At 49.6% G+C, this 23,562-nt stretch overlaps 1 protein-coding gene across 6 annotated transcripts in view; it reads right to left on the bottom strand.

The window, feature by feature from the left end:
• Positions 1 to 23,562, bottom strand: part of slc29a4a (solute carrier family 29 member 4a) — a 310,533-nt gene that overhangs the window by 82,524 nt on the left and 204,447 nt on the right. For all 6 annotated transcript variants that reach the window (XM_072480912.1, XM_072480914.1, XM_072480909.1 and 3 more), the window contains 3 exons: positions 15,559 to 15,672; positions 5,585 to 5,713; positions 3,294 to 3,368 (listed from right to left, as the gene is read on the bottom strand). In XM_072480912.1, coding sequence (XP_072337013.1) covers positions 3,294 to 3,368; positions 5,585 to 5,713; positions 15,559 to 15,672 — 318 coding nt within the window. The remainder of the gene's footprint in view (positions 1 to 3,293; positions 3,369 to 5,584; positions 5,714 to 15,558; positions 15,673 to 23,562) is intronic.

Below are 23,562 nucleotides of genomic sequence, written 5' to 3'. Positions count from 1 at the left end.
GTGCGTGGGGTCCTTAATTATATTGGCTGCCTTTCCGAGGCAGCGGGAATTGTAGACAGAGTCAATGGATGGGAGGCTGGTTTGCGTGATGGACTGGGCTACATTCACAACCTTTTGTCATTTCCTGTGGTCTTGGGCAGAGCAGGATCCATACCAAGCTGTGATACAACCAGAAAGAATGCTTTCTATGGTGCATCTTTAGAAGCTGGTGAGAGTCGTAGCTGACATGCCAAATTTCTTTAGTCTTCTGAGAAAGTAGAGTCGTTGGTGGGCTTTCTTAACTATAGTGTTGGCATGGGGGGACCAGGACAGAGTCCTGCAGAGTCCTTCAAGCCCTGAAGCAGTTCAGGGCAGAGCCACAGGATGAATCCCTCAGATAATCCCTCAGTGGCAGGGGCGACACGTGAAGCTGTGGTTAGCACTGCTACCTCACGGCACTGAGGACCTGGGTTCGATCCCGGCCCTGGGTCACTGTCCGTGTGGAGTTTGCACATTCTCCCCGTGTCTGTGTGGGTTTCACCCCACAATCCAAAGATGTGCAGGGTAGGTGGATTGACCATGCTAAATTATCCCTTAATTAAAAAAAGGCACTGTTGCCACACAGCGCCAGGGACCTGGGTTCAATTCTGGCCTTGGGTGACTATCTGCAGAGTTTGCACATTTTCCACGTGACTGTGTGGGTTTCCTCCGGGTGATCCAGTTTTCTCCCACAGTCCAAAGATGTGCAGGTTAGGTGAATTGGCCATGATAGAATTTCCCCTTAGTGTCCAGGGTTATGGGGATAGGAGGGATGTGGGGAGTGGGCCGAGGTGGAGTGCTCTTTCAGAGGGTCAGTGCAGACTCAATGGGCAAAATGGCCTCCTTCTGCACTGTGGGGGTTCCATGATTCTGTGATAACTGAAGAAACCTAATCTTATTAGATGTTAACTCTTACTCTAAATTGTTCTCTGGGCACCAGTGGGCTTTCTGTGCCTTCACCAAGAATCTATTCTTTATGTATGGGCCTCATGAATGTCTATTTAACCATGAAGGGATCCATGGCTGAGCCTAATCCCATCTACATATACAAACTTTCTGCAAGGTGACAGAATCTAATTAGCTGGACATTATGTTCAAACAGGCACCTTATTCACCTTGATCATTCCTTTGGACGAGCCCAGCTAGTTATTGACAACATGCATTAGTCCCTAAGACGCAGGAGCAGATGTCGGCCATTTGGCTCATGGAGTCTGTTCTACCATTCAATAGCTCATGGCTGACCTTATCCCCATTACCCTTGATTCCCTTACTGATTAAAAATCTGTCTATCTCAACCTTGAACATAATAAACGGCCCAGCCTCTACAACTCTCCGCGGTAAAGAATTCCACAGATTCACTACCCCGTGAGAGAAGAAATTCATCCTCATCCCTGTCTTAAATGGGCAACCCTTTACTCTGAGATTATGCCCTCTGATCCAAGACTCTCCCACAAGGGGAAACAACCTCTCAATATCTTCCCTGTCAAGACCCCTGAAAATCCTACATGTCTCAATAAGGTCATCTCTCATTCTTCTAAACTCTAATGAGTACAGGCCCAACGAACTCAACCTCCGGATCCCTCCATTCCTTCCAATCTCTCCATTTGCCTTCCAAATGGATGAGATGCACTAATTCTGCCAAATCTGTGTGTTGGAATTTGGGCTATGCTGGTTGATATTGCTCAGCACTACGTCGGGAAGTCCATTTACCCAATAAACCTTCCCCTTTGAGGAGAATTCTTACCCCATTCATGGCAGTTGTTGTGCCTGAAAGTGTTAACAGGATACAGTGAAGTTTTGCTCTTGGCCTTGTGCGTCAGAAAGCCAGCCATGCCTTCGAGCCCAGTTGAAGACAATTGGGTGCAACTGGACAAGCAAAACTGAGCCTGACCTTAGATTACAGGGGGTCACTGGAACAGGTGGTAGTGTTGTCAATCCTTGAGAATGGTTCAGGAGTTTCCAGGAACTGACAATAAATCTCCTGGATACCACTGTGTACAATTAGGGAGGGATTTCATAAACACGTGATTTTTTTCCTGTGGGTTCTTCATTTTCGTTGCACATTTTCTTGTTATCTCTCAGAATATTGGTGGATGGTGGGGAAGGATTGCTTGGACATGGGCAAGGGCAATTAGAGGTGACAGGGTGATGTGATAAACGTCCAGGAATAAGTCCCACCAGAGTTGAAAAACCCTGTCAGATGGTGACAGAAACCAATTATTTCTGAGTACATTATTCACTAAGCACAGTTAACACAAGGAGTAAGGTGTTATAGGCATTGGAACCAGGTGATAAGTAACTCCTAAAAAGAATTGTGTTCCCATACATATGTTCAAGATCTGTAAGTTTTGGGATTTCTATTAAAACCTGCCCATATTGTTATGGGTCAGGGCTTAGAAACTCCAAGGTATATTATGAAGTCCACCTGACCTACAACCTTTATGTTGAATTTGGCTAGGACGAGCACAAAAGCCCTCACCTCAGGTGTGATTCAGCAGACTCCCTAGACACTTTAATCAAAACCAGGTTTATTCTAAGAATATAGTTAACAAGGCAGCACGGTGGCGCAGTGGGTTAGCCCTGTTGCCTCACGGCGCTGAGGTCGCAGGTTCGATCCAGGCTCTGGGTCACTGTCCGTGTGGAGTTTGCACATTCTCCCCGTGTTTGTGTGGGTTTTGCCCCCACAACACAAAGATGTGCAGGCTAGGTGGATTGGCCACGCTAAATTGCCCCTTAATTGGAAAAAATGAATTGGGTATTCTAAATTTATTTAAAAAAAGAATATAGTTAACACATATATATATATATATATAAAAACACACAGCAAGAATTTTTATCAATTTGAAACATAAAGACACCACCCAGCTACAATAATCTATGTATAACACTTAATGAATTCCCGCTCAACTGTTCCAATTCAATAACAAAATCCAACAAAACAAAAAACTATTTTTTCAAGGGCGTAGCCCAGCACTCTGCATTCTCACTTGAATGAGACTGGCTTTCCTTGAATATATCTTTTATGTTATCAAAGCAGGTATCCCCAACCTGTTTATTTCTGGAACAGTTTTTAAAATGAAAATATAGAGGGACAGGGAACACTTCTTTCTCCTTGAGTCCACAGCAGTCAAACTGAAAATGAAACTGAAAAAAACTCACAGCCATAGCTCAGCTCCGCCCACAAAATGACATCATTGAAGCCATGTGATAAAACAAAAACCTTTCTGAAAGGAACACTCACATGACAATATGAATTATTTGGAGCGGGTACTCACTTTCGCCTGTCATCACCCCTTGTGTGTAGCGTTTGGGCAACATCCCTGTGTAACCATAGAAACTCGATTGTTGCACTTCATAGGAGAGAAAATATACAAAATTAGTTCCCAATTTAATTAGCCTGATTGTCCACACAAATTCCCCATCATACTGTGGTGAGGCATTCAGCATTGGGGAGGTCTCTCTTCACAAAGTGAGGAGAGGGAACCGGAGGCCCGATTACTCAGACCAATCTGTACTTCCTACAGAGTGGGGTCCAACACATCACAAGCCAAGGCCTGGATTCAAGACATTTGCCTGTCCTCTTAATTGAGGTAAGATGATTGGGAGAGAGGATCACAAAACAGGGGAGGAGTCAAACAAAAAAACATCTAAATGGCCAGGAGAGAGGGTGGGGGCAGGAAATTATTGCAATAAGTGTGAGTAAGAACATAAGAAATAGGAGGAGTAGACCACACTGCCCATCGGGCCTCCTCCGCAGTTCAAAATGGTCATGGTTGATCTTGTGGTTCAATCCATTTTCCTGCCTGGGCCCCATTTCCCTTAATTCCCTGGGAGACCAAAATTCTGTCTATCCAATCTTAAATGTATCCAATGTCCGAGCATCCACAACACTCTGGGGTGGAATTCCAAAAATTCACAACCTTCGAGTGAAGTAATTTCTCCTCATCTCAGCCCTAAACAATCTGGCCAATTACCCTGAGACTGTGCTCCTGTGTTTTACGTTCCCTGATCAGCAGAAACAATTTTTCAGCGTTTATTCTGTCAAGCCCCTTCAGAAACTTGTAGGTTTCAATGAGATTGCTTCTCATTCTTCTAAACTCCAGAGGGTCTAGACCCAATTTCCTCAGCCTCTCAGGATAACACCCTCAACCCAGGGAACAATTTAGTAAATCTTGCCTGCACAGCAGTATTTTTCAGGACCCATTTTTACCAACTGGCCATCCTTCGTGACCCATGCTGGCCGACCTTCGCAATCAACGCTGGCCGACCTTCGCGACCCACAATCTAATAGTGAGCCTGCTTGTTCCTCATGATCTCACTTGCTTTGTCATTCAATGTTACATTTCTGCAAAGGACTTCAGCTGATGATTTAAGAGCTCACTGCATCCTTAGAGATTTGACCTCGAACTCGCCATGCTTAGTCTTCAAATGCCTTTGAAGTTTTGAGGGTTTTAAACTTTCATTTGCCAGTGCTGATCTACTCATAACACACATGAACTTTGCATCCTGATTTGCAGCGGCACAATTAATGAACCCATCTCTGAAATAATCATATTTATGCTGCTTTATTCCTGTTTTCAGCTTCTTCTTCTTGGGTTGTTCACCAGGGGCCCTGAAGCCCACACCAGCACTGCTGGCAGCTACACAATAGAGGGATCTCTCTCGTGCTGAGAGCACGTGAAGCCAGCTCTCTGCGACCGTTACTGGAGAGAAGACTCCATTGATTTTCTAAAAGAATCTGCACAGGTTAGAATGAATGACAGCCACAAAGCACATACTGATGTGACGTCTCAGACAAAGCCAGAGTGAAAGAGATGATAGTCATAGAATCATAGAATTTACAGTGCAGAAGGAAGCCATTTGGCCCATTCGAGTCTGCACCGGCCCTTGGAGAGAGCACCTACTTAAGTCTGCACCTACACCCTATTCCCGTAACCCAGGAACTCCACCTAATCTTTTCGACACTCGGTGGCAATTTATAATGGCCAATCCACCTAACCTGCACATCTTTGGACTGAGGGAGGAAACCGGCGCACCCGGAGGAAACCCACGCACACACGGGGAGAAATTGCAAACTCCACACAGAAGTAACCCGAGGCTGGAATTGAACCTGGGACACTGGAGCTGTGAGGTAGCACTGCTAACCACTGTGCCACCGTGCTGCACCACTGTGTGACAAGCAAAAGAAATATCTTGGAGGTGTGTGGGACTGTAGATTGGTTCCCCATTGTATGGAATGGCAATGCGACCTTCCTGCTTCTCCAGACTGGGAGAGGTATCCGTAAAGGGGAGGGGAAGAAAGAGGAAGTGAAGGGGTCGGAAGAGGAGGGGAGGAAGAAGAGAGAGCAAAAGCAGGATGCAGTGAGAACCAGGGGTCATACTATTTCAGATTTTCTCTTGCACCTCGTGGCCACTTAGAATGAGGACTGGCTGCCTGGAATTTCCAGCCTCAGTCACTTCGGCTGATGTGACAACCCAAAGGAGGTGGAGAAAATACATGGACAGAAAAGGGGGGAAATGGTTGTAAATGCGTTGATGCTCAAACATTTACTAGGTGTAGCCTTACCTGTGCAGCCGAAAGCCACAATCCCCACTGCCGCCAGGTTGATGGCATATGCCTGGTGTACTGTAAAAAGCTCCAGCCAAACGTCACAGATACTCACGAACAGAAGGGGTCCCAAAGCAAACAGGTAACCTGTCAGCAAGCAAAAATATGAAGCTCAGTTTAACCTGTAATGTTGATGACCCCATCACAACCGTTAGTGTTAGACTTTAGTGCATTTTCTACTTTTCTCACAATGATTTCTACTGTGACGAAAGCAATGCACCTGAATGCTGATGTAGAAACCGTCTGGTCAAAGTGATTATGAACCGGCCAGCCATCTCATCCTGGGTAATCTTTAGATCACGGAGTGGCCCCTCCACCAACACCTGGTGGCAATGACTGGCCCTCACAGCAATGTTCCCCCTGCCCTCACCAACACTCTGCCCCCAGACATTGCCGGGACCTGCCTGATTGGCTGCAGCTCCCTTCGACCCGACTTATATGTTTGAGAGGCTGATGATTTTCCACGGCATCCTCTTCTTCCACATGCAGTCCCAGCAGTGGCCACCACTTTCAGTGGCGCTGGTGACCCTCCGATCAGTTGGCAGCTTCCCAGGGACAGCAGCCATCTTTAACAGGACTTTAGCCCCAAGGGTAACCAATCATCTGCCTTAATCCTGTAAAATGCAGCTGGGCAGAGACCCATGGGGAGGGGTGACACCTGGCTTTCAGACCCATTGTTGGGACCCCCATACGACAATAACATTTGTTAATTCTTGAATACTTCACCCCCTGTGCCTCGGTGTGGCTGGGGGATCTAATGGAGTTCCTGTATTTGGAGAAGGTGAACTTTGCTCCGAGAGGGATTCGACAAGAGGTGAGGTTTGTTTATCTTACTCTTTGGGGATCTGGTTGCTGGCAAGGGGTGGGGGCAGTGTAGTTCGGGGGTAGGGGTGGTGTTGGGGTTGTGCTTATTTGTTGTAAAAATTTAGAAAATTTGAATAAATATATTTCCCCCCCAAAAAAATTCTTGAATACTTCTTACATCTTTGGTTTTTATATCTCAATATGCACGATTCATAACAGCAGGCTAGGAACTTTCATTTATGCAGTGCCTTCTATGCCCTTAGGGCAAGCCAAAATGTTTTGCAACCATTGCAGAAAGTGCAAGTATAGTCACTGTTATAATGTAGGAAAATATAACACTGACTGGTCTTGAGCAGTAATCCATTGGTTGACGAATCCTTTAGCAGCTCATAAAAAGCTCGATATAAATTCAATCCTTTTCTCTTTAACAGTATGTAAGATACAACACTGCAAGCTAAAGAGTCATCCAAGTCATCCATAACATGTCAAAATAGTCTCTCCTCCAATTGTTAAAGATACATTCATAAGTGACCAACTTACACTTCTCTATTTTGTATTTAAATAGTAGCTATCGTCAATCTAATTTCCTATTATTTTCTATTCTGAGAGGAGATGAATAGCGTTCGGTGTTGGGAAACAATGGCTGCTACATCACAGCTTCGCTCTGAAACAACAGCCACTGTGATCAATAGGTGCCATCTGAGAGGCGCAACTTGGAGCTTCAAGAGAAAGAGTAAGCTTACATTTCTGCAGCACCCGGGAACTACAGGAAGGTTTCAAGTGGCAAGTGAGAGAGGGAGAGAGCCAGCGGAGGCATCATGATAGCTTCCAGCCTCACACTCCCCAAATGCACTGACGTTCTTACCTGAAGAGCAGATCCAGTCATACCAGGATTCCAAATCAGGTACGGAATTTCCCCAGACCCTGGGGACCGGTTTGGAGGTGGTGGGCTGGGAACGCAGAAGGTAATCCCGTCGGACAGATTCCTGATGCTGTCCTGCATGTGAATTTTTATTTCCTGAACTAGTTTGGCTTTGGGTAGCTTTCCGCTCCCCTGATTGGTTCGCCTTGCAGTGCCCAGATTGGCCATTTAGTCAGGATGCTCTGATTCGATAATCAGGGATTTCAGGGACACAATTGGAGTTAAAAATAAATCACTGGCTTTAGCAAACTATAACAGTATGGGAGAAAATCCCTCTGGAAGGGAAGGCGACTTGGAATGGGAATGTTTGTGAAATAGTCGTGGGTAATGGTGTTGATGGTGATTTTCGGATGATGCACATTTGTAGCATTTTATGAATGTAACAAAAACTGGATCAATCCTGATTGGAGTGGTTCTTGGATGGCATTTTACTTGTGATGGTAATTCTGAAATGCTTGTCATTAATATTACAGAGTTACTTTTAATATAATTACCAAGACTTTTCTCACGTGAGTGTCCTACAGAGGGGGAAATGCACAATAGTTCCCTGGTGCATTCTCCATGGCAACGCCTCAATCAGGTAGACCTACCAACCAATCAGCATTCATTTTTCATGCAGCACAAATTGTGCTCCCTTTGAAATTTGACATTCTTGCAAATGCCCTGATAAGTGCAAGGTGAAAAACTTTGACAGCAGGTCTTTTTTCAGCAACACTCAAGTTCTGTGTCCCCAACTGACCTTTTGTATAAGTGACTTCTTTGTGATTTCCTTTGTATAATCCATCTCCCTCTCTCCTATGTTTCTTATGTAAGTCTAGGGCGACCTTGGTTAACTGTGAAAGAGACCACGATCTTAAACATAACAGACTTGGCCTCTAAATACTCAGTGGTTTGGATCAACTGAGCTGATCAAAGTTAAAGCTTTGTAGCATTTGGCAGTCCTGGCTCAGGGGACGATACTCAGGGTTCTCACACTAGTTGCGTATGTGATTTTCGGAACGTGTGTACGTATGGAGGTGCGATCAGGATTGGATGGAGCAGTAATGTTCCTGCTCAAACAGAAGGCCCTGCTAATAATCATATTCAGGAGCCATCGCGCAACTGACAACCATCAGTCAACTCCCCTCCTTCTGGTCCTATCCATATCAAAACCTGTGTTGGCTTGGAAATAGGAACTCACATCCATGACATTCCTGGTATCATATTGCCTGCATGCCAACAGAATGGACATCCTTTACAGCCGAGGTGTATTCTCTCACCAAGGGAATGCAGATGGCATAGCTGATGCCAGTCAATGTATCAGCGAAGTGTCATGGGAGTGTCTCTTTAAGAAATGTTTATGGCTTATCACATGGCTTCAGAGATGTCATTGTGTGGCTGGAGCTGGGCTGTGGCTCTGAGAGTTGGTTTTACTTTCGTTTTTGAGTTGGGAGCTGGCTGTGGCTCTGAGTTTTACTTTCGCTTTGAGTTTGAACTGGATTTGTTCTCTCTATCTGCATTTTAAAAGCTGTTTCCAGATTACTTGATAACTTGAAAAGAGGTAACTGCTTTCTGGAAGGAATTCAAACCTGGTGTTTGAGAAGGGAAACCGAGTATCAATACCAAGTCTTAAAGACAGTAAGAATGCCGTGTGCCGGGCCACACATTTGAAAAGGGGTTCTGGTTTCTACTTGGATCTTGTTATTAAGTTGGAACAGTAAAAGGAGATTCATTAAGGATTATACATGGATTACTGTAACTATGTAGGGTCTTTATGTTTGTAGTTGATAAAAATGCTTACTGTGTGTGTTTATAAAAATGTTAACTAAATTCATAGAATAAAACTTGTTTTTTGATTAAAAGCGCCTAAAACCTCTGTTTTTAAAAAAAAATTTAGAGTACCCAATTCATTTTTTCCAATTAAGGGGCAATTTAGCGTGGCCAATCCACCTAGCCTGCGCATCTTTGGGTTATGGGGACGAATTCCACATGGACAGTGACCCAGAGCCGGGATCGAACCTGGAACCTCGGCGCCGTGAGGCCGCAGGGCTAACCTACTGCGCCACCGTGCTGCCCCTCTGTTGAATAACACCTGAAAGGCAGGCCCTTGTGCTCATCGTAACCAAAATAAATAAACAGTTGTGGGTCAGGTGATATACTTTGGAGTTTTCTAAACCCTGCCCCATAACAGAAGGAAGAGATGCAAAGGGTGTCTCTATGATCGTTCAGTGCTACAATGCAGACATTGAGGTGGCATTAATGACAGATTGGGGTTCAAAGGATGATATTGAAAGTGAGCCGCAGCAGGATTGTCAACCCCAGAGGACCGGGAGAAGGTCCTTCAGTATCTTGAGTGTATTCTGTCAGGTGACTCGGCCATGGCTAATCTGTATCTTCACTCCATCTTGCCTCTGTAACACCTTAAATCCTTGCCGAACACAAACCTACCAATCTCAGTTTTGAAATGTTCAATTTATCTGCAGCCACACAGCTTAGGGGTGGGATAAGTGTTTCAGATTTCCATTGCCCTTTTCGTGAAATCGCACCAGAACGGCCTTGAGATTATTGTCCCTTGTCCTGGGCTCTTCCCTTGGAGTTTCTCTCTATTTAAGGAATCCCTTAATCATCTTAAACACCTCAATTGGATCATCACTTAATCTTGCACACTTGGGGCTACAAGCTCAGTCTAAGCAACCTCTCCTAAAAATTTAACAGCTCTAGTATTATTCTGCTATATGAAAAAGACACTCTTTATACATGTGCAATAGGCAGACTTCACAATCAAACAGTCCTATGGAAGGCCCATGATGGGTCATCTCCGGCAGCATTAATAACCAGTTGGCCAACATTTACTCGCATGCCCGTGTTCTTAAGTCTCCTCCCACGTAGTCTTTCAAATCCTACACTTTCCTTTCCCTCCCAGAGACTGAGTCCAGGATGGCCCCTTATGTAGGGCGCAAATGGTGAAAAGCCCACCTCCTCACTTGGGCCAACCTCTGCCTCCAAACTGTTTCTAGGGGGACAGCAGGCCACCACTCCAGACCGCACCCTCCTGGTAAATGGAAGTCACTCCTCCGGAACCACTTTTTCCTGAGGCAGGTACGCAGTTCCAGGAATATTCCTGACTCCCGCTACCCACCTCAAAGATGAAAATCCGGCCCAATGAGCCTCAGATCAAACACCGATTGCTTTTATATTGAACACATTGGATGCTGGAGATGCTCACTCCCAACATGTACATCTCATTAATCAGCGCTGATCGCTGGATTCCCAAAGTCAAGAAACTGAGACCAACTAGTCAGACAGATAAACCAAGAAAACTAGCAGGACTTGAAAAAAGATGGACTACTGCAAAACAAGCTCACAAAATGGCTTCCGGACCATGAGAGGAAAGCTTTTGCCATTAAGAATTTTCTTGGACTGGAGAAGGCAGCTATCAGAGGACAATGCAACAATGGTCCATCAAATGCTGAGAGATAGGGAGGGTATGCTGGGTGTCATGGGAATGTCACGTTAAGAAATGTTTGTCTGCTCAAGTGGCTGCAGTGATGTCAGAGTATGGGTGGAGCTGAGCTCTGGCTCTGCTTTTTAGTTTCACTTTGAGGAAAAGCTTGGGTGTGTCTGTGTTTTTTGGTTTTGTTTTAGTTTTGGAGACGCTGCAGTCACAGCAAGATGTGTATGAATCTCTGCAAGCTTATTAATGTCCATTTGGTGATTTCAACATGATAACTGTTCTCAGTAGTGAAGTTAAACATGATATCTTTCTGTCCAAAAGATTCTGTTGTCCTATGGATGTTAAAAGGAAAGTTTAAGTGTTACTTAGAATGTAGCATTCTTTGGGCGTTGTATTCGAATTAATGGTTGCTAAGATGTTCTCTGTATGTTTAAAAAGGTTAACTTGAGTTCATAGAATAAACATTGTTGTGCTTTAAAAATTACTTTTAAATTTCTGCTATACCACACCTGTAGAGTGGGCCGTGCGCTCCCATACCACAATCTATTAAAATTCGTGGGTCAGGTCAACTCCATGATACACTTTGGGGTTCTCTAAACCCTGGCTTATAACATGGCAAAGCCTGCTATTCCTCTGCCTCTGTATTTCAGGATTAATCCTATCGAATGATTGCTATCCTTGGATGGTTTAAGTGTTCCTGTCTCGATAGTATCATCTCTAATGAAATGATGAAGAGTTTGATGTATTCATGACTCTCCCCCTCCCCTGCCATGCCACTAATTACTGAATGGAAGAGAGATCAGTGCTCAAAACTCCTAGGACCCCCCAAAATCATGAAAAAAATAATTCAAGCTCTTTCAACATGTTGCCATGGGAATAGTCATGCATATGATTCAGTTGTTCCATTGGCTCTCAGTCCGGCAACGCCACAATTAAAAAGTTCTCAATATTGTTTATAGTGAGGTGAGGACCTTGAGAGGATTGTTATCACCAAGGAGGTAGTGATAGGCAAGCTAATGGGGCTAAAGGTAGACAAGTCTCCTGGACCTGATGGAATGCATCCCAGAGTGCTAAACGAGATGGCTAGGGAAATTGCAAATGCACTAGTGATAATTTACCAAAATTCACTAGACTCTGGGGTGGTCCCGGCGGATTGGAAATTAGCAAACGTGACACCACTGTTTAAAAAAGGAGGTAGGCAGAAAGCGGGTAATTATAGGCCAGTGAGCTTAACTTCGGTAGTAGGGAAGATGCTGGAATCTATCATCAAGGAAGAAATAGCGAGGCATCTGGATGGAAATTGTCCCATTGGGCAGACGCAGCATGGGTTCATAAAGGGCAGGTCGTGCCTAACTAATTTAGTGGAATTTTTTGAGGACATTAACAGTGCGGTAGATAACGGGGAGCCAATGGATGTGGTATATCTGGATTTCCAGAAAGCCTTTGACAAGGTGCCACACAAAAGGTTGTTGCATAAGATAAAGATGCATGGCATTAAGGGGAAAGTAGTAGCATGGATAGAGGATTGGTTAATTAATAGAAAGCAAAGAGTGGGGATTAATGGGTGTTTCTCTGGTTGGCAATCAGTAGCTAGTGGTGTCCCTCAGGGATCAGTGTTGGGCCCACAACTGTTCACAATTTACATAGATGATTTGGAATTGGGGACCAAGGGCAATGTGTCCAGGTTTGCAGACGACACTAAGATAAGTGGTAAAGCAAAAAGTGCAGAGGATACTGGAAGTCTGCAGAGGGATTTGGATAGGCTAAGTGAATGGGCTAGGGTCTGGCAGTTGGAATACAATGTTGACAAGTGTGAGGTTATCCATTTTGGTAGGAATAACAGCAAAAGGGATTATTATTTAAAAGATAAAATATTAAAACATGCTGCTGTGCAGAGAGACCTGGGCGTGCTAGTGCATGAGTCGCAAAAAGTTGGTTTTCAGGTGCAACAGGTGATTAAGAAGGCAAATGGAATTTTGTCCTTCATTGCTAGAGGGATGGAGTTTAAGACTAGGGAGGTTCTGCTGCAATTGTATAAGGTGTTAGTGAGGCCACACCTGGAGTATTGTGTTCAGTTTTGGTCTCCTTACTTGAGAAAGGACGTACTGGCACTGGAGGGTGTGCAGAGGAGATTCACTAGGTTAATCCCAGAGCTGAAGGGGTTGGATTACGAGGAGAGGTTGAGTAGACTGGGACTGTACTCGTTGGAATTTAGAAGGATGAGGGGGGATCTTATAGAAACATATAAGATTATGAAGGGAATAGATAGGATAGATGCGGGCAGGTTGTTTCCACTGGCGGGTGAAAGCAGAACTAGGGGGCATAGCCTCAAAATAAGGGGAAGTAGATTTAGGACTGAGTTTAGGAGGAACTTCTTCACCCAAAGGGTTGTGAATCTATGGAATTCCTTGCCCAGTGAAGCAGTAGAGGCTCCTTCATTAAATGTTTTTAAGATAAAGATAAGATAGTTTTTTGAAGAATAAAGGGATTAAGGGTTATGGTGTTCGGGCCGGAAAGTGGAGCTGAGTCCACAAAAGATCAGCCATGATCTCATTGAATGGTGGAGCAGGCTCGAGGGGCCAGATGGCCTACTCCTGCTCCTAGTTCTTTTGTTCCCACCGTGGCCTCTCTCTTAGACACTGCTTGAAACCAACCTCTTTCACCAAACTTTTGATCACCTGTTTAAAATCTCCTTACGGCACAAAGGGTCAGACTTTGTTTTAAAATGCTCCTATAAAGTGCCTTCTGACGTTTTACTGCATTAAAGGACACTATATGCATGCAAGTTGTTGTGGCTCCTTAGTTAACTGTACATCTAAATAAGGAAGCCTCGCATGAATTACGCTTTTCATGTCCAACTCCTGGTCCTTTCAATCAACACCAAGCTCCATCTAACTCCACTTTGGTACATCCTAGAGCAAAGTAATGGAGACAAGAGTTTGAAAAGGATCAAGTCTCATTTCAAGTTGCTTTGTGGATCATTTCCGATACCTGGGATCCAACATAACCCCGCATTGTCTGCTGTTGACCTCCATTCCTGACACCAGTGGTTTATCAGAGGTCAGACCAGGGTCAATTCATTATGTTATTTTGGCTGTGACAGAGTAGATTGGCCGCTGGCTTAAAATGGAGGGATGGTGATGGGGTAAGAATAAGGAATTGGAAGTCCTTCGGTAAGAAGCACAGAAGTGGGTGGGGGGGGGGGGGAGGGTGGATGCAGGCAGTGGGTAAATATTAACTCTCCAAGTAATAATAATAATTGCTTATGTCACAAGTAGACTTCAATGAAGTTACTGTGAAATGACCCTAGTCGCCACATTCCGGCGCCTGTTCGGGGAGGCCAGTATGGGAATGGAACCCGTACTGCTGGCGTTGTTCTGGATTACAAGCCGGCAGCTTAGCACATTGTGCTAAACCAGCCCCTGCAAGTCAGTCAGGCCCAGGAGGAGCTGGTTAACAGTTGGTCTGAAGGCAAATGTGTACTATCCAGGTTGCTAATATACACATCTTGCCCACCACAGAGTGTCTTGTTGTAATCGTGCACCGTGTGGCTCACAATGGGCTGATGTTAACTGCCGCAGTGGTGGTCTCATCGTGGCAGCTCGACAGGAGGAACTGCTTATCAGGAAGTCTGCTGCCCGTCTTCAGGGTTCTGCTGCCTTTAAGGCTGAAGAGCCTGCCCACAAGAGCTGCCAGTCAACTGGGTTGCCAGAAGCTCGATCGTCATTCCCAGCAGCGCCACCGAGAGTGTGGTCACTTGTGGAATTGCAGAAGGCCCAGAGCAGCAATAATGGAGGCCCCAGAACAGAAATAAATGTGGGTGCTCACTTGGGCCACAGGCTCTGGAAAAGGGAGAGAGGAGGGTTGGAGGCAGGGGTGTGGTGGAAGGCACGAAGGAATTTTGGGGCCCTGTTGAATAGGACTCAAAGTGGGGTGAAAAAAATGGGGCAAGCATTAAAAGTTTGCACACTTCTACCTCTCCAAGCTCTCTGATCTACTCAATGCCCTCACTCATGCTGTTTGGTCCCGTTGAAGTACATTGATAGTTATTCGTCATTGCTCCAGTTACCTTTAAAAGTAACTCATAACCATTTGCCCTCTACTGTAATAATAATCTTCCTTAGTGTCAGAACTAACCTTACATTAACACGGCAATGAAGTTATTGTGAAAAGCCCCAGCCGCCACACTCGGGTACACACAGGAAGAATTCAGAATGTCCAATTCATCTAACAGCATGTCTTTTGGGACTTGAGGGAGGAAACCGGATCACCCGGAGGAAACACACGAAGGCACGGGGAGAATGTGCAGACTCCCCACAGAGAGCGACCCAAGCCTGGAATTGAACCCGGATCCCAGGCGCTTTGAAGCATAAGATACTGGAAGCGCCTGAGCATTGAGCCAACACTGAGCCAGCATTGTGCACATCAGGTTTAAATTCACTCCTGAGAACAGTTATCACTCTGAATTCATCAAATGATCAAGAGATAGTCTTTACATGGCAGAGAGAAACACCATTACACCTTCTTTGGCTGGCTGCAGCTCCAACACTAAAACAAAACCAAAAAACACAGACACACCCAAGCTTTTCTCAAAGTGAAACTAAAAGCTGACAGACAGCCCAGCTCCATCCACACTCTGACATTACTGCAGTAACTTGAGCAGACAAACATTTCTTAAAGTGGCATTCACTATAGCTATTCGGTAAACCCCATTTCTTAAAGATACTCTCACATGACAGTAGCCCTGATGTCTTATAGAGCCTCGGCACTTACCGACAGTGATGCGAGTGTGCAGGCTGAGCAACTCCACCAATGCATTGTTTAGAATCACAGCTGCCAAAGCGACAAGAATGTATGTGAGACTCATGTCAAACACAATGGAGGTCCCTGCAACAGAATGAAAAAGCAGTAGCTGTAAAACCTTTCATCTGCAACCACCCCCCCCCCCCCCCCTCCCCATGCGGAAATCATAAAAAAATCACAAGGCAGGCGGGGGAATGTTTTGTTGCTGCAAGGTGAAATCTGAGAATGATTGAGATCAGTTTTATACTCAATCATTCTTCTTCCAAAGGTGAATGCTACTTGAAGGTGCTTCAGGGAATGGAGGGGAAGGAAAAGTGACAAGGACAGTGAGAGAAGGGACAGAGAGGGGGAAGAAGGCAGAAAGGTGAGAGACGGGAGAAAAAAGAGAAAATAGGAAGTGAGAGAAAGAAAATGTTTGAGCGAGAAAGTTGAGAAGAAACAGTTGGAGACAGAAAAGAGAAAAAAAGAAGTTGAAAAGAGTTGCGGTTGAAAGATTGATAGCAGCAATGTTCTTCTAACGCGATTACCAATATTATGAATACAAAGAGGCTCTGATTGTGGAATCACGCACAGTAGATATGTACATCATGAAATAAGAATGAAAGTATTGATTACGAAAAGGCTGGCTACTTTATTCACTGACGTCTATTCTGGTAGCAGTGCTGAGAAAGTACACAGCTTGCATATACTTTCACCCCTAGCATCATGAAAATCAGAACACTGGCACAGCGCTGAGTAGAGCCGATTCAAACTAATCCAAGTGAAGTAGAGCACATAACTCCACCATTCACTCAACATTATTACAATTACGTTGTTCTTTCATCATGATGTGTCCAGTTCTGATTCATGGTTCCATAACTACAAAGCAGAAAAAATAAATACTTTTATTAAGACATTCCATATCACAGAGGAGGCTTCATGCCAATCCCATCTAACAACCTGCTCTGAAAACTATGCTCAAACTGTGACAAGCTGTATTTTTGCCAACAATTAATCAATTCTTCCTTGAGCCAGATGCTATCTGTGTACCAAGTGTCGTTACAATCTGTCCATTAGCTTTGAGATATATTGGGGGGGATATATCAACCACCCCACCACGTAATTTTCGGCGGCGCAGGCAGCCCGCTTGCAGGATCTACTGGTCCAGCTGTTGTCAATGGGATTTACCGAGCTGTGGGAAGACACCGAACACCGAACTGCGGAAAGGCAGCAAATACACAGCAGGGGAAAGGCACAGAATACGGAGCAGGCAAAGGCACCGAATGCCGAGCGGTGGAAAGGCAGCAAACACACAGCGGGGGAAAGGCACCGAACACCGAGCAGGCAAAGGCACCGAATGCCGAGCGAGGGAAAGGCACGGACACAGAACGGACAAAGGACACCGAACGGGGGAAAGACACCGATCGGGTCAAGGGAGCGAACACCAAACGGGGGAAAGGCACCGAAAACCGAGCACGCAAGGCACCGAACACCGAGTGGGTTAAACGCACCGAACACCGAGTGGCGGAAAGGCAGCGAACACCGAGCGGGGGAAAGTCACCGAGCGGAGGAAAGACACCGAACACCGAGCGGGGGAAAGACACCGAACACCGAGCGAGGGAAAGACAACGAACACCGAGCGGGGGAAAGGCACCGAACACCGAACGGGGGAAAGACACCGAACACCGAGCGGGGGAAAGACACCGATCGGGTCAAGGGAGCGAACACCAAACGGGGGAAAGGCACCGAATACCGAGCGGGGGAAAGGTACCGAACACCGAGCGGGGGAAAGACACCGAACACCGAGCGGGGTAAAGGTACCGAACACCGAGCGGGTGAAAGGCACCGAACATGGAGCGGGGGAAAAGCATTGAACACCGAGCGGGGGAAAGACACTAAACACCGAGTGGGGGAAAGGCACCGAACACCGAGAGGGGGAAAGGTACCGAACACCGAGCGGGGGAAAGGTACCGAACACCGAGCGGGGGAAAGACACTGAACACCGAGCGGGGGAAAGGTACCGAACACCGAGCGGGGGAAAGACACCGAACACCGAGCGGGGTAAAGGTACCGAACACCGAGCGGGTGAAAGGCACCGAACACCGAGCGGGGGAAAGACACCGAACACCGAGCGGGGTAAAGGTACCGAACACCGAGCGGGGGAAAGGCACCGAACATCGAGCGGGGGAAAAGCATTGAACACCGAGCGGGGGAAAGACACCGAACACCGAGCGGGGGAAAGGCACCGAACACCGAGCGGGGGAAAGGCACCGAACACCGAGCGGGGGAAAGGCACCGAACACCGAGCGGGGGAAAGACACCGAGCGGGGGAAAGACACCGAACACCGAGGGGGGGGAAAGACACCGAACACCGAGCGGGGGAAAGGCACCGAACACCGAGCGGGGGAAAGGTACCGAACACCGAGCGGGGGAAAGGCACCGAACACCGAGCGGGGGAAAAGCACCGAACACCGAGCGGGGGAAAGGCACCGAACACCGAGCGGGGGAAAGACACCGAACACCGAGCGGGGGATAGGCACCGAACACCGAGCGGGGGAAAGACACCGAACACCGAGCGGGGGAAAGACACCGAACGACGAGCGGGGGATAGGCACCGAACACCGAGCGGGGGATAGGCACCGAACACCGAGCGGGGGATAGGCACCGAACACCGAGCGGGGGAAAGGCACCGAACACCGAGCGGGGGATAGGCACCGAACACCGAGCGGGGGAAAGGCACCGAACACCGAGCGGGGGAAAGGCACCGAACACCGAGCGGGGGAAAGACACCGAACACCGAGTGGGGGATAGACACCGATCACCGAGCGGGGGAAAGGCACCGAACACCGAGCGGGGGAAAGGCACCGAACACCGAGCGGGGGAAAGGCACCGAACACCGAGCGGGGGAAAGACACTGAACACCGAGCGGGGCAAAGACACCGAACGACGAGCGGGGGAAAGGCACCGAACACCGAGCGGGGGAAAGACACCGAACACCGAGCGGGGGAAAGGCACCGAACACCAAGCGGGGGAAAGGCACCGAACACCAAACGGGGGAAAGACACCGAACACCGAGCGGGGGAAAGGCACCGAACACCAAGCGGGGGAAAGACACCGAACACCAAACGGGGGAAAGACACCGAACACCGAGCGGGGGAAAGACACCGAACACCGAGCGGGGGAAAGACACCGAACACCGAGCGGGGGAAAGGCACCGAACACCGAGCGGGGGAAAGGCACCGAACACCGAGCGGGGGAAAGGCACCGAACACCGAGCGGGGCAAAGACACCGAACGACGAGCGGGGGAAAGGCACCGAACACCGAGCGGGGGGAAAGGCACCGAACACCGAGCGGGGGAAAAACACCGAACACCGAGCGGGGGAAAGGCACCGAACACCAAGCGGGGGAAAGGCACCGAACACCAAACGGGGGAAAGACACCGAACACCGAGCGGGGGAAAGGCACCGAACACCGAGCGGGGGAAAGACACCGAACACCGAGCGGGGTAAAGACACCGAACACCGAGCGGGGGAAAGGCACCGAACACCGAGTGGTGGAAAGACACCGAACACCGAGTGGGGGAAAGGCACCGAACACCGAGCGGGGGAAAGGCACCGAACACCAAGCGGGGGAAAGACACCGAACACCGAGCGGGGGAAAGACACCGAACACCGAGCGGGGGAAAGACACCGAACACCGAGCGGGGGAAAGACACCGAACACCGAGCGGGGGAAAGACACCAAACACCGAGCGGGGGAAAGGCACCGAACACCGAGCGGGGGAAAGACACCGAACACCGAGCGGGGGAAAGACACCGAACACCGAGCGGGGGAAAGACACCGAACACCGAGAGGGGGAAAGGTGCTGAACACCGAGCGGGGGAAAGGCACCGAACACCGAGTGGGGGAAAGGCACCGAACACCGAGCGGGGGAAAGGCACCGAACACCGAGCGGGGGAAAGGCACCGAACACCGAGCGGGGGAAAGGCACCGAACACCGAGTGGGGGAAAGACACCGAGCACCGAGTGGGTTAAACACACCGAACACCGAGCGGGGGAAAGACACCGAACACCGAGCGAGGGAAAGGCACCGAACACCGAGCGGGGGATAGACACCGAACACCGAGCGGGGGAAAGACACCGAACACCGAGCGGGGGAAAGACACCGAACACCGAGCGGGGGAAAGGCACCGAACACCGAGCAGGGGAAAGACACCGAACACCGAGCGGGGGAAAGGCAACGAACACCGAGCGGGGGAAAGACACCGAACACCGAGCGGGGGAAAGGCACCGAACACCAAGCGGGGGAAAGACACCGAGCACCGAGCGGGGGAAAGGCACCGAACACCGAGCGGGGGAAAGACACCGAACACCGAGCGGGGGAAAGGCACCGAACACCGAGCGGGGGAAAGACACCGAACACCGAGCGGGGGAAAGACACCGAACACCGAGTGGGGGAAAGGCACCGAACACCGAGCGGGGGAAAGACACCGAACACCGAGCGGGGGAAAGGCACCGAGCACCGAGCGGGGGAAAGGCATCGAACACCGAGCGGGGGAAAGACACCGAACACCGAGCGGGGGAAAGACACCGAGCACCGAGCGGGGGAAAGACACCGAACACCGAGCGGGGCAAAGGCACCGAACACCGAGCGGGGGAAAGACACCGAACACCGAGAGGGGGAAAGGCACCGAACACCGAGCGGGGGAAAGACACCGAACACCGAGCGGGGGAAAGGCACCGAACACCGAGCGGGGGAAAGGCCCCGAACACCGAGCGGGGGAAAGACACCGAACACCGAGCGGGGGAAAGGCACCGAACACCGAGCGGGGGAAAGGCACCGAACACCAAGCGGGGGAAAGAAACTGAACACCAAGCGGGGGAAAGGCACCGAACACCGAGCGGGGGAAAGACACCGAACACCAAGCGGGGGAAAGAAACTGAACACCAAGCGGGGGAAAGGCACCGAACACCAAGCGGGGGAAAGACACCGAACACCAAGCGGGGGAAAGAAACTGAACACCGAGCGGGGGAAAGACACCGAACACCGAGCGGGGAAAAGACACCGAACACCGAGCGGGGGAAAGGCACCGAACACCGAGCGGGGAAAAGACACCGAACACCGAGCGGGGGAAAGACACCGAACACCGAGTGGGGGAAAGGCACCGAACACCGAGCGGGGGAAAGGCACCGAACACCAAGCGGGGGAAAGACACCGAACACCGAGCGGGGGAAAGACACCGAACACCGAGCGGGGGAAAGACACCGAACACCGAGCGGGGGAAAGACACCAAACACCGAGCGGGGGAAAGGCACCGAACACCGAGCGGGGGAAAGGCACCGAACACCGAGCGGGGGAAAGACACCGAACACCGAGCGGGGAAAGACACCGAACACCGAGAGGGGGAAAGGTGCTGAACACCGAGCGGGGGAAAGGCACCGAACACCGAGAGGGGGAAAGGCACCGAACACCGAGCGGGGGAAAGGCACCGAACACCGAGCGGGGGAAAGGCACCGAACACCGAGCGGGGGAAAGGCACCGAACACCGAGTGGGGGAAAGACACCGAACACCGAGCGGGGGAAAGACACCGAACACCGAGCGGGGGAAAGACACCGAACACCGAGAGGGGGAAAGGTGCTGAACACCGAGCGGGGGAAAGGCACCGAACGCCGAGTGGGGGAAAGGCACCGAACACCGAGCGGGGGAAAGGCACCGAACACCGAGCGGGGGAAAGGCACCGAACACCGAGCGGGGGAAAGGCACCGAACACCGAGTGGGGGAAAGACACCGAGCACCGAGCGGGTTAAACGCACCGAACACCGAGCGGGGGAAAGACACCGAACACCGAGCGGGGGAAAGACACCGAACACGGAGCGGGGGAAAGGCACCGAACACCGAGCGGGGGAAAGGCACCGAACACCGAGCGGGGGAAAGACACCGAACACCGAGCGGGGGAAAGACACCGAACACCGAGCGAGGGAAAGGCACCGAACACCGAGCGGGGGATAGACACCGAACACCGAGCGGGGGAAAGACACCGAACACCGAGCGGGGGAAAGACACCGAACACCGAGCGGGGGAAAGGCACCGAACACCGAGCAGGGGAAAGACACCGAACACCGAGCGGGGGAAAGGCAACGAACACCGAGCGGGGGAAAGGCACCGAACACCAAGCGGGGGAAAGACACCGAGAACCGAGCGGGGGAAAGGCACCGAACACCGAGCGGGGGAAAGACACCGAACACCGAGCGGGGGAAAGGCACCGAACACCGAGCGGGGGAAAGACACCGAACACCGAGCGGGGGAAAGGCACCGAACACCGAGCGGGGGAAAGACACCGAACACCGAGCGGGGGAAAGGCACCGAACACCGAGCGGGGGAAAGGCACCGAACACCGAGCGGGGGAAAGACACCGAAGACTGAGCGGGGGAAAGGCACCGAACACCGAGCGGGGGAAAGGCACCAAACACCGAGCGGGGGAAAGACACCGAACACCGAGCGGGGGAAAGGCACCGAACACCGAGCGGGGGAAAGGCACTGAACACCGAGCGGGGGAAAGACACCGAACACCGAGCGGGGGAAAGACACCGAACACCGAGCGGGGGAAAGACACCGAACACCGAGCGGGGGAAAGGCACCAAACACCGAGCGGGGGAAAGGCACCAAACACCAAAGTGGGGGAAAGGCACTGAACACCGAGCGGGGGAAAGACACCGAACACCGAGCGGGGAAAGACACCGAACACCGAGCGGGGAAAGACACCGAACACCGAGCGGGGGAAAGGCACTGAACACCGAGCGGGGGAAAGGCACCGATCACCGAGCGGGGGAAAGTCACCGAACACCGAGCGGGGGAAATTGTCATGTGAGAGTACAGTTAAGAAATGGGTGTTTATAAATGGGTGTGTATATAAATATCCGACGTGAGAGTACCTTTAAGAAATGGGTGTTTATTACTGCAGTGATGTCAGGGAGTGGGTGGAGCTTGGCTGTCTGTCAGCTTTTTACTTTTGTTTTTGAGCAGGCTGCAAGGTGTGTTTTAGTTTTGTTTTCAGTGTTGGAACTGAAGCCAGACAGAGCAGGTATACTGCTGTTCTCTCTGCCATCAAAAGACTATTTCTTGATCATTTGGTGAATTCAGAATAGTAAATGTTCTCAGTAGTGAATGTAAACCTAATGTGCTTCTGTTAAAAAGCGTTTTTAAGTTGTAAGAATGCTAAAAGGAAAGCTTAAAGGATTACTTAGTGTTGTAGTCTTTGGGGGTTGCATTTGAATTAATGGTTGCTAAGATGTTCACTGTATGTTTTAAAAAGGTTAACTTGAGGATTGGGAGGAGGTGTGGACCTTGGGTAGGGTGCTCTTTCCAAGAGCCGGTGCAGACTCGATGGGCCGAACGGCCTCCTTCTGCACTGTAAATTCTATGATCGATGATCTATGAATTCATAGAATAAACATTGTTTTGCTTATTAAAAAAAACCTTTCCATTTCTGCTGTACCACACCTGTAGAGTGGGCCGTGTGCTCCCCATACCACAATCTATTAAAAGTTGTTGGTCAGGTGAACTCCATGATACACTTTGGGGTTCTCGAAACCTTGGGTCATAACAAATGGCACGGAACACCGAGCAGGGGGAAAGTCACCGAACACCGAGCGGGCAAAGACACCGAACACCGAGCGGGGGAAAGTCACCGAGCACCGAGCAGGGGACAGGCACCGAACACCGAGCTGGGGAAAGACACCGAGCACCGAGCGGGGGAAAGGCACCGAACACCGAGCGGGGGAAAGACACCGAGCACCGAGCGGGGGAAAGGAACCGAACACCGAGTGGGGGAAAGACACCGAGCACCGAGTGGGGGAAAGACACCGAACACCGAGCGGGGGAAAGGAACCGAACACCGAGCGGGGGAAAGGCACCGAACACCGAGCGGGGGAAAGACACCGAACACCGAGCGGGGGAAAGACACCGAACACCGAGCGGGGAAAAGACACCGAAC

This window comes from Scyliorhinus torazame, chromosome 17 (assembly GCF_047496885.1).
Source record: "Scyliorhinus torazame isolate Kashiwa2021f chromosome 17, sScyTor2.1, whole genome shotgun sequence".
Taxonomy (NCBI): domain Eukaryota; kingdom Metazoa; phylum Chordata; class Chondrichthyes; order Carcharhiniformes; family Scyliorhinidae; genus Scyliorhinus; species Scyliorhinus torazame.
This window is presented reverse-complemented; position numbering and strand designations above follow the sequence as displayed.